Raw genomic sequence first — 12,174 nt, 5'->3', positions numbered from 1 at the left:
GTGGTGGGAGGAACCCAACTGTAAAGGTTTAGGAGTCCCTACGGAGATTTATAAATAGACGACTGCCATGTGCAAAATGTGAAAGAAACCCAGTCAGCACAAGAGCTGTTGCTGTTTTGAAATCTTCTAACTACATCCATTTAGGCAACTAGATGGAGTTATAAATAAACAATAAATCAAGAAATTATTAGCATTTGAATTTTGGCAAGATAATAAAATGTGTAGGGATATAATCAGCAAATAATGGGAACGATCTGTAAGCGAAGCCACCAATTAATGATAAATAGGACTTGGCATGGAATAATTTCACCAATGTGGATCTCATTAGATGGCCATGGAACCTGTTCCTGCAGCAGCCCTCTCGGAGTGAGGGAAAGGTGAGGTAACTGAAATGTCAATGCAGCTCTCAGGCTCTGGGATTGTAACCACCTGGGCCAAAATGACAACCTTATGCTGCCATAAAGGCTATGCTGTGGTTCTCCAGTCTAACCAATAAGTTTCCTTGTCTCAGCTTTTGGACTTTTGCTCTGCAATTCCATCTCAGCAAAGGTGACTAAAAACACACAGCTTCACTGGCTCTGGAGAGAGAGAACCTCTCTCTTCACCTTATTTTATTAACGATATCTCTTAAAGAGAGAAATGCCCCCAAGCAAGTGATATCACTTAAACAGATAAATAGTTCACACATCAGGTAGGGGAAACGGAGAAGGGGAAGAAACTCTGCCTTATTAGACTAAAAACACACAGACCATATTAATACAAGAAATCAGCATATGGTTCTAATAGGCTTTCTTAAAATGATTTATCAGCTGTGATTAAGCCCTCGACTAGCATGTCTATCTTCATAAATAAAGTAAAAGTGCACCTTGCTCTGAAATATATCAGCAGTATCTTATTACCTACCCATACAGTCTGCAGTCCACTCTAGGGAGCAAAGAGCTCATGTTTAATAGCACAGCATAGGCTCTAAAGAGATTGCCAAGATTTAGAGGCTTTACCTAAGAGATAGACTTATAAAAATGCCACTACAAGGAAGGTTTATCTCTTCATCATGTGCATCCGGTCCACGTTGCTGAAATCTGAACTGGTAACAAGAAAGCTATGCCATTAAAAACATTCATAGGAAGACCAAGGCAAAATGCACAACTATGCCACACTGTTGTGAAAGAAATGTCAGAATGAAAATAGGCAGGCCTCCTTTTTTTGGAGGTAGCCAAAATATACAAAACACAACAAAACCCCAAACATTACAAGAGGGTGACTCAACTTCTTTGGGACAGAGGAAATAAGCAGCAGAAGAAAAGTGGACTGTCCTGACTGAGTTCTGCAGGATGATTCATCAGCTGGAATTCAGAAGAACATGGAAAGATTATTGTTAAGGAGGTTTAACTCTATCAAAAACTTATGCCCTCAAGAACTGCCTTTCTACATGATATAGGCACTTGCTGCTGGAAAAATACTCTGAGAGGAGGCCTGAACATGAGGTTCTAAATCCATAAATCCATTCAAACACAATCTATTGCTAGAGAAGAAGACGAGACAGACCTACCTACCAGCAGAAGACAAGATGTTGTACCAGCAGCAGCAAGTGTAAGTTAAAGCCCATTGCTCTAAATATTTCTGTAAGGTCATCTTATGAACTCTGTTGTCTTGACAGTTTTTCTGCACCATTACACAGGAAGTGCCCCTTTTATAGCACAGTTTGGTGCGGTAACCAAGTGCCTGAACACAGTTACATGCTCGAAACAGGACTCACGAAGTCAGGAAACTTAAGTGCCAACAGCAGAATTGCCATATACACATACTACCACATGTGCACCATGAGAGCTCTGCAAGTTAAGAGAAGCAGCAAGCCTACCCATCTGGAGAGGAGAGCACTCTTCCCCTCTTCAGCAACACAGAACAACAGTTGATAAATCTTTAACACACATGGTTTGTGGGATGCCCTATGCTGAGACCGAGGAGATATGGAATCAATCCGAGGCTCTGCCACAGACTTCCTGTGCGATTTTCAGCACATCACTGGAGCCCAAACACTTTACGGTAGCTCACTGATTCTCTCCTTTTTTATTTCAGTGGGAGCAAGGCACCAAAATACCTTTGAAGGTGTCTATCAATCTTTTGGGGCCACGCTGCTAAAGATATTTAGGTACTGATAGAGACAGAAAGACGTTTGCTTGGCAGAATGGTGGAGAGGACCCAGCTCCCCTGCAATTCTCTCTCCACATCTGTGATTCCTTCAGTAGCTTGGTGTTTCACAGTGAAGCAGCTTTGGAAAAGAATGTCCTCTGGAATCTGTTTTTCCTTAGAAAATAAGAGACAAAACATTCCCATCTTCCATAGGAATGCTGCAAAAGTTAATAATTAAGAAAGGGGTTTTATAAACCAACAGTGAGCCCTCAAAGCAGGTCAATAACCTGATACAGTTAATGCATACAAAAACTCAGAAAAACCTATTGGAAAAACTGATACAGTTATAATGTATCTTTACACAACTACACTGTGCCATCCAGAAGAAATGCCATGCTGTGAAGATGCTCACCTCTTCACACATACAGATGTTACATTTAGAGTATAGGAACTATTACACTGAAGTCTTTGAATGTGGAGTGATATTTTGGACTTTGAACTTATGGGTTTTGAGCTATCACCTTGACAACAGCTTAACAGGTTGATAAAGTAACAGCTTGAACTTATTACAGTACCTACAACAACTGTAACCTGGCCCTTAAGCACTATATTAACATAAATAATTTCTAGCCTTATTTTGCTTCTGCTGTAACATACTCACTATATAAGATACTCAATCTTACTGGAGGAATAAGAATTCAGAGTGACCTTTGACTGGAAAAAATATGGACATTCTTACATTGTGTTTAGACAAATGCAGGGAGAATACATTTACATGTATTTATGATTGCATAGTTTCAAAAGATCAAAATAGTAAACATTTGAGCATATATCTTTGCTTTCTTCTGCTGTACAGACTGTCAGTTAATGAGTCAAAAGTGCTCCAGGAACAGGCTTATGAGTTTGTTGGTTCGTATGACTCCACAAGTGAAACTCAGCTGTCCCAAAGCACTTGTCTCTGAAATGTCTACCAGCATGCTGCTCTTCTCACTGACTCCACTGGGGTTTCAGAGTATTCAGAAGGGAAAACTGGAGCTAATGTGACTGCCATAGAAGCAGGCCACACACTCAGAAGTCCTAGTGTTCTATGCCAGCACACTGCAGCCTTGGGACCACCTCCCACAAGACCATATTTTAAAAGAAATTAATCTGCAGGTCTCCTGTCCTGCACTACTAGAAAACCGGACCAAAAAAAATGTCTACATATTCTTGAAACAAGGCTCTGTGGTGCACATTAATCTTGTGAGGGGGGGGAAAAGTCAGGTGAGTGCCCTCCTTTGGAGGAGAGGTGTTTTTCATAAACAGCCAGTGTTGAATTTGTTGTCCACCAGCCAAGCCAACCACCATAATGAACCCTTCACCCCTGTTCTTCTCTTTCACCAACAGAGCGCATTGCTCACATTACTCTATAGCCTATTACCACTGCAGTGTAGGCTTCTAAAAGCCAAACACTTATGTAACATGCTTTCTCAACATACAGTTGTTTGGGGTTTTTTCCATATGTGGGTACCATATCACACTTTCCTGTCTAAGAGTCCCACTTACTGCACTGCTAGTTTCAGCTACTGTATTGTGAATGATTAAGTGTAGGGATGAATTTTCTGCTTTAATGGAATGATGAACCATACTAAAACAAAATAAAAAGTCTTTTCTGCTATCCAAACAACACACCTATTGCAGATTCTCCTACTGAGACAGCCAGAAGATTTCAAAATTGCATTTGCCATTGACTGGCATGCCTCCAAACACCTGTTTCTCCCACCATTGACATGACTGAACAGGATCAGTTCACTGTGTGTGGTTCATTGGTTGGTTCTGTCATTTCCAGCTTGCCTTGACTTAGATCATCCTCCTCATAGACTGCAGCACAGAACTATGATATTCAGAAAATATTTGCAAGTTTTCTAGAGATGAGAGAATCAGAGTTCAACAGAAAATGCTGAGGTGGTATAAATCAGACCAAGTGCATTTCATCTACCTTTTTATACTGATAGAAATCTATCCTGGTATCTATAAGGCAGGAGGAGAACATACAAGGAACAAAGCAGATTTATGTCTTTCAAATATGCATCAGACTAGCATCATCCCTTGTTTAACACAACTAAACCAAATATTCAGACTTTTCATTCATTCTGTAGACTGAGCCTGTTCAACCAACAAATTTGCCCCATATTTGTTTTTTGTTTGGTTGGTTTTTTTTCCATCAATGGATTACTTCAATTCTTTTCTAGCAGCAAGGTGCCTGTGGTGAGTAGTATACTTAGAACAGGAATATAAAGCCAAGCAGAAGACTTGCTGTCCGTGAGCCTCCTGAACTGACACTGAACAACCGACATTAAAACCAAGGTGTAGCTGCTTCCCCACATAGTTTGCATATTACCTTGCAGCATTGAGCACTGGTCAGAAGATTTCAGAATTGCAGGATAAGTCTTAGGAAGTGATGCATAAAAATTCTAGCATGAGCAGAATGCCATTTTAAAAATGCTCTCGTTGAAAATATACTCAACTCACTATTTCTAAATACTACTTGATGTAGTACACTGATCATATTTCTACTCTTTATCATTTCATGCAAGGAGGCTAGACGATGCATTTTAATGAAGCAGGTCAAATTATTGTACAGAAACAGATTCTGACTCTTCCCATCTTTGACGTTATTCCCTCAGACCCAACCTTAATGCTTAAACCAAGATAAAATGGCAGGGCCTATCCGGCAACAACAAAAGTAATGTGTTTGTAAATATAACCCACTACAAATGCTTTGGATACTTAATGCTCTGAGCAGTGTAAACCTAAAACCTGAAGCTAGTAGGCTAAGGTGGTCATCTGGTCTGCGAGCATTATCTGCCTTGTTAATTTGGGTTGCAAACTTTGTCTGGGGCAGAGCTGTTAATTGCTGCCTGCCTCAAGCTCCCAAGAGCTTTAATATTTACACTTTTACAAGTGGGTATATAGTATAGGTATGATTTTTATCTGTGCAAATTTTGTTGGTGAATTCGACAGGTAGAAAACTTGTATTAAGAAAAGTGCCATCAAGAGGATGCAAAGAGCATCCTTCTCATATGCTTATCAATATTCTCATTGCTGATCTAGAGCATCTTTTGCATTTAAGGAGTAGGCCTTTCTCAGGCAGAAACTTCCAGCTAATATTTGATGGATAAGCAACAGAGGAGCCAAAACAAATTGATAATCTCTCTTTCTTTTATAACTTAATATGTCCCGTTTCAGTTCAGGTCCAGAAGGTCGTCATCTTTATTATTACTTGAGTCCACTCAGAGACAAAGGCTAGCCCCAGTATACGTTCAGAGACAGTCCTTGACAAATGATCTTACAAGCATAAGACCTATCAAGCATGGGAAGCAGAAAGGGACACTATTCCCACTTTACACATGAGCAACTATGGCAGAAAGATACTAAGAAATTTGTTCCTGGATAAGCAGCTGGGTTATTAATACAAATGCTCTCCCCTCAATACTACCTTTCCAAGAAGGGGCACACACTGTTCCTAAAAACATGTGTTCAGTGCTTCACAGCTAATTTGGAATGTCACCAGTCCACGTCATTAGATTAATCACAACAAATTCTCATGGATTATCCAGGGGCTCCCACTCAGAAGAGTGTGGGGGGGAAAAAAAAAAAAAAAAGGAAAGAATGCAGCTAATAGGACTCTAATAGGACTCTATTCTTTGAGCTTTCAAATTATGTCTCTCTCTTAAAAAAAAAAAAAATTGCTCTTAGATTGCTGCGTGTTAAGCCACAGTGATATACTACAATAAATAAAGCTATTCATTTCAGAGTCCAGAGAAATTAAAATTACCAAAAATATTTTTAAAGATTTTTCTGAGCCATATGATTTCCACACAGCTAGTCTCCAGTTGTTGGTAGGTCTATAAGGACAATACAACACCACACTCATATTCCATGGACAGGCTGTTACAAGCATTTCATTAGTTAGAGCTGCAGCCAGTTGTCCCTTTCTGTTGTGGCCTTTGTCTCTTGTATTTGTGCAAAGCCCTACTGGGGTCTGCCTCAGATTCCTACCTGATAGTCACTCAATAATGTAAGAATGAACATATAGCAGACTAATTGGAAACACAGAACAAATATTACAAGTTAGCTAGCTAGTGAGACTCTTGCTTGCTTTTTTTGTTTGTTTGGGGCTTTTTTCCCCCTTTTTTAAAAAATGCTTTCCTCCTCCCCCTCCAACACTGCTCCCTTGAAGACTACAAATGGCAGCTACAGGGGTTGGTAGGAGGAGGACAGAATAAGACTTCCAGAGACTGTTAAAAAAATGAAATTATCAGGTAACTTGATGCCCTTTGTCTAGCTTTTAATCAGATTGTACAACTACCCTTTTTAAACTGAAATGGACCCTGAAACATCAAGCATCACAATCTGTGGCTAACTGCACTGAAGTCCACAGCAGTAGATTTATCTTTCTGTCCTACTCCTGCAAAGTAAACACCACACAGATAGAATTGCTTAGGAATACTCTAATTCATGACCAAGTAGAAACGTACGGAAATGTTCTCCTTAATTTTGGCAAACTCTCCCCTCTGCAGCACATAAGAAACAAAGGATGAACAAGTTAAATCTAAAATTAGACACATTCATCTCATTAGATGGCTGTTTCCTAGCATCTGTCCTGCACACAAAGCTGTGAGGGTCAGCCTGGGCTATTTTCCCAATTCCTGACCAAACCTTGGACTCTTTCACATTTGCACACTCTTTTTCCTTGCTCAGCATACCGTGTCATAGCCCCTCTCCTCTTCTCCTGTATCTGTCCCAGTCGCTGTCCTTAGGAGACACAAATAAGCCATCCCTAGACTCCCTTCCCTAGAAGCCAAAACCAAAACACTGCTAGACTTCCTCTCCATATTCTTTCTGTAAGCCTCATCTCCTATTCTGCACCTCAGCAATCAGCTGTACCTCCTTTTTACAAAACGTCCTCTTGGGCCTTTACTTTGCAGACCTCAGGGTCCCTAAATGCTGCTACTTCCAGATTTCACAAGCCCCAGCAGCATACATATGCCTCACAAGCATGAGTTTTGAGTTGGACAGCAGTCATCAACAGGCAAAGCAAATGACACCACACAGTAGCTATAAGAAACAGTACATATAGAGGAAGCCCTTGCAGTTGGAGGCACAGACACTCTGAAAGGCAAAATAATGCTAAGGCAAGCTAAGGAGAAGAGCCCTCTGCCTTTAGCACCATAGCTGCTTCGTGGCTGCCTTTTCCTACTTTTGGTCTGTGGTGCCAGTTAATGTTCACATTAGACAAATAGAGATTACTATGAGAACTAAGCCAAATAACAGTGTTCAATAACTGGGGAACTCCTATAGCAAGGGACACATTACCTAAGAATTTCCAAGAGCTGCAGAAATGAGAGAGGGGAAAATAGAAGCACAAAAAGGAACATTGTGAAGGAGAGGCACTGGGTAGGTTGTTGGAGGGCTGCAGGGAGCAATATGCTCCTGTAGGAAGCCCCACGTTATTCATGTGCTTTAGTTCTCAAAAGCAACTAGAACTTTGGATGGTTATTTGAAAAGTTAAAGCTTCATGCATTGCCTCTCACTGGCCTATGTAGTGCATTAAGCTCTTTTACAATTCCTTGAAAATTTTAACAGCTATTTAGGATCCCTTAAAACACTCTGACAATCTTTGGGCACAGGAGTACACTTAAGGGCATACAAAGTGGCCTATATAATGCAACCCAAACTTACACATACTGAGACAAAAGAATACTAATTGGAAATGGGATATGTTGTCTACTAGGTATTACAAGTTGAAGTTTCCCCCTTCAGCATTAATACTTTATGAGAAATACAGAAACACAATAAAGCTGGTAACAATGACAAATAAATCCAGGATGCCATCATATTGTGGAGGAAAGAGAAAAACTCTTTTTGTGTCTGTGTGTAAAGTAAATGCCTCCTCATAACCCACAATTCTCTGTAATGCATTTGAGCAAGTTTGCAATCCTTACTTCAAAGGTGATATTCCTTTCCCAAGCTTCTCCCTCAAGAGGTGTGTGGTTTGTATTACAGTTTACTTAAAAGCAGAGACTTGGAATCACACCCTGGCAAACGCAGTTACACACTTTGGAAACGTAATGCTGGGGTTTTTTGCTGGTTTGGGGTTGGCTATTTTTTTCTTTTTGTCAACTGTTTCAATACTTTAAAAAGCATGTCACAACTTACAGTGCCACCTAGTTTCTAACCAAAAGGTTACTACCAGGTACTATCTGCTTTCAACACAGTGTCCTTTAATGGTTCAAGGAACCGAAGTGGGAAGAAAGGCTCAGGGTGCTCACACTTACCCGTTTGTTGTTCTCTTCTTCTTGTGCCTTCCTAAACTCGTGCTCTAGGGAGCAATCTATGTCATTGAAGAGGCCCACTTCCTCACAGTTCTTCAGAAAGCGTGTTGGTGTAGGAGTCTGATCTGAGAATACGAAAACAAATTCTCATTGGTGCTTAATATTAAAGGAAACAGAGGCAGTTAAGTAGTCTTTCAGAAAAAAGAGAGGTTCTAACTAACCCCTCCCTGCCTTCACAGCCTTACCACACCATCATGAACACCATACCACACAGCACCAAACTTCAACACTACACACTGCAGGCAGGCAGTGCTTGCCCAGTGTTTGAAAACAGGCAGCAGTCACCATTCACCCAGGAAGACAACAGGCCAGGTTTTCACAGGGCACATAACACAACTGCACGTCCTTCATGCGTACAAACGGTCATTATAACTGTCTGTAAATCTCCAACAACAGATGCACACAAATTAAGGCACAGTGCATATCATAACGCATATTTACACCACAGCACACAAACTGCTGCAGACATGCACTAGTCCTCATGTGCCTGAAGACCACCTCAAACATACTCACAGCTGGCAAAACACATGAATTGAGCCAAAGCAAGAAGTACAGCTTCTAACAATTTGAAGAAGGAGCAAAAAGACATTTAGAAAAGCTACAAAATGTTCAACTTTGACCACAAAGAAACGTCCTTACATGTTTTATACCTAAAAGTGTTGATAATACATACAAATCATGAGATTTTCAGTTAAAAGTTTTTTAATGCATGCCTTCATCTCTAGGAATCTTTTGCTCTCTCAGAAATAATCCAGGGAAGGACCAGATTCTATTTAATGCCACAGGTAGGAGGGACTCCAGAAGGTACAAGGTTTTCAATCACCTTTTCAGAGCCTGCAAGACGGATGAGCTAAATTGCCTTGTGGGCTGTACTTGCAGTGATGGCCTTGGCTAGTCTTTCTCCAGGAAGTGAAAAATCAAGCCCAAGCTTGGCAAGCAAGGACTCCTTAAAGGTCAGCTCTGAGGCACTTCCATTAATTCTGAGGCAAGTTCTTAACTATTCCCCCTCAGCTTTCCCACCTTCCCCTCAAAATTACAATACAGACCTGTACTGATAGTCCATATTGTCCTATCAGCTTTACACATACACACTAAATCCTCTCTTGTATGTTAGTGTCTTCTTCCCAAAACCAAATTACAGGCCAAGCTGCTTTGCACCTAATTTAAGGTAAAGACTGGACTCACTCCCTTAAAAAATAATCTTCTTCATACTCATTGACAGCTACCCTGTTGTTTGAAATTAATTCTTTAAGGAATGAAAACTCTCATACTAATCCCAGTTGCCCATATTGAGCCAATTCTGACCTCAGAAAAAAAGCTTCCCACTTCAACAAGTTCTGGAAGAAAAAGTTTGGTTTCTTGCACCTAGCTAAGCCATGTCAAGCTCTAATATTTCCTCCTTGCAGGGAACAGTTACCAGATACAATGAACTTTTCACAATCAGCATAGAAACACAAAGCATCCCCTAAACAAAAGGCAGCACAAAAGTAATGCACACAAAAGGAAATGCCATTTTCCCTTGGAAACTAAGGGGGAGGATCAGCCTCCTTCATTACAAAGCCCACTGAAATGCAATTTCCACCTGTATCAGGTGTGGTCCTGCAGGTCTGACCTTCTCAATAAATCCAAGGGCAAACACACTTGTTTGCATTTATATTTCTGATGGAATATATTGATGTAATATAAACCACAAGTCCTTAATGTTAAAATGCTGCTTTATTTCTTTTGGCTTGAGGATCCTACTTGTGAGCTTAAAGGAAACAAAACTCAAGTGTTTGGGAATGCACACATATTTATCTGTTAGTTTTCACAGCTAACTACTGTATTATTAGAGTCAGAAACATAAGACTTTCCAAGAATCTTGCAAAAACTCTGCACAAGGAGCTGAGTCAATGAGGTGCTGACACTGATGGGAGCTAAGGAGACTCGGCACTCTTCAGGTCCATATCCTAAATAAGTGGTGCCAAACTAATCTCTAGGGGAACCTCACTGAACTCAGTAGATTTACACCAGGGTTATCTTTGGCCCTTGGACAGAGTTTGTATTAGAAATGAAGTGCAGTAAAAAGCAGGAGAAATAGATTTTATTTGCAAAATGGATCATATATTACTTTATCAAATGACTGCTTTGTAGAAAAACAAAGATAATCATTGCCAAGCCCTCCTGGACATAAAGAGCACGTTAGTATTTGAAAGTAAGGCAAAAACAGGAAATGTTTTATTTTCAGAAGTGGTATATCCGTATCAAATATGCAAGGTATCAACTGCACGAACAAGATGAGAAAATAGGGTTTCATAAAGAAGTTGATGGCAGCACTTTAAGTTTTTTTTTTCAGAGCTGCTTGAGCTCAAAATTTGAGGGGCAGGGCAGAAGAGAATACACTAACATACATAAGGTTTTGTTATTTTCTATCAAGGTATGCAGCTGATCCAGAAATCAGGCATAACTACAATAGGCTACATCAGGTCAGAGGCAATTTAATAGGTAACAAGGTGGGGATGAGGCACCTGCAGCTGAAGTTCCTAATCTGCTCAGCATCTATTCCATGAATGTTAGACAGATCAAAAGAAAAAAAAAAAAAAAGAAAAAAAAGGAAAAAATCTCAGTGAAGCAAATCCATTTTAACGGTGAAAACAAGCAACCCATACCAAGAATGTGATTTCAAATGCACAAAGGCCTCATCAGCTTTCTTTGTACATGTGAAAGTGTATCTTCCGTAGCACAAGCAGCCTGAGGTAATCAAATGTGTTGCCTGCAGTTGATCTTTCCAATTAACTACTTTATTATCTAAAAGCATCAAAACTGATAGATTAATGACATTATTTACACCAACTACATATTGACATAGTGATCTGAAATGACCACCTCAGTCTCCCCATACAGTTCCTGTAGTTTCTATGATTCAGAAATAAGACAGGCAGGAATTCACAACAAGATTTTGTTCAAACAGACAGCCTCCCTCTCCTCCCAACTGAGAAGGGAACACCATCAAGCACCATCTTAACCTTCACCCATAGACTTTCTGGAAGCCAGCTCAGCCAGATGTAAAACAAGAAGTGCCTTTCTATGTTGTAATACTTCATCTTCAACATTGACAGAAACCAGAAGTCCATGAAACCTCTGTGTTTGTACGAGAGCAGACCTGATAAAGATCCAGACTTGAAAACATTGAGAATTTATGCAGTTTAGTAGTTACATTGCACACATACGGCACTCACTGGTTTCAGGACTTCGGGGCTACCAAGTCCAGTGGGCTTTCTTTGCCACTGAGGCAACCGACTATTTTGCCTCTGCAAAATGCCTACTGTTTCTCAAGAGCTGGGCAAATTAGTAGGCTCTCAACACCAGAGTACTTCTTTTACCTAGATTAGGCAAGCCTTTGTGTTTTAATTTGGAACAGTATCACAAAGGATAGCCTAGAATAAGTTGCACATTCAGGTCTCCCAGAATTAATAAAATATTCCTAATTCTCAGCACTTAAAAATGCATTAATAGTTCCAACAGCTTGTGCCTGACCTCTGTGTTCCCTGTTGGTACAAACAAACCTTTTGTTGCTATCACCAGCGCCCACAACTATTGCAGGCTTACTGAAAACAGGGCTCTGATTTGTTGTACTTCAGCAACTGGATGTGCCAGATCCATCTGGACCAAAACTCAGACAGAGCTA

At 40.3% G+C, this 12,174-nt stretch overlaps 1 protein-coding gene across 1 annotated transcript in view; it reads right to left on the bottom strand.

Annotated features, from left to right (window-relative positions):
* Positions 1-8,450: 8,450 nt before the first annotated feature.
* LOC103778368 (cyclic AMP-responsive element-binding protein 5-like) overlaps positions 8,451-12,174 on the bottom strand; it is a gene marked incomplete at its 3' end in the record, with an annotated part of 11,853 nt that continues 8,129 nt past the window's right edge. Inside the window, exon 3 of the mRNA XM_008945951.1 lies at positions 8,451-8,572. Within this exon, the coding sequence (XP_008944199.1) occupies positions 8,451-8,572 (122 nt within the window). The remainder of the gene's footprint in view (positions 8,573-12,174) is intronic.

The sequence above is a fragment of the Merops nubicus genome, unplaced genomic scaffold (assembly GCF_000691845.1).
Source record: "Merops nubicus isolate BGI_N331 unplaced genomic scaffold, ASM69184v1 scaffold9338, whole genome shotgun sequence".
Classification (NCBI taxonomy): domain Eukaryota; kingdom Metazoa; phylum Chordata; class Aves; order Coraciiformes; family Meropidae; genus Merops; species Merops nubicus.
This window is presented reverse-complemented; position numbering and strand designations above follow the sequence as displayed.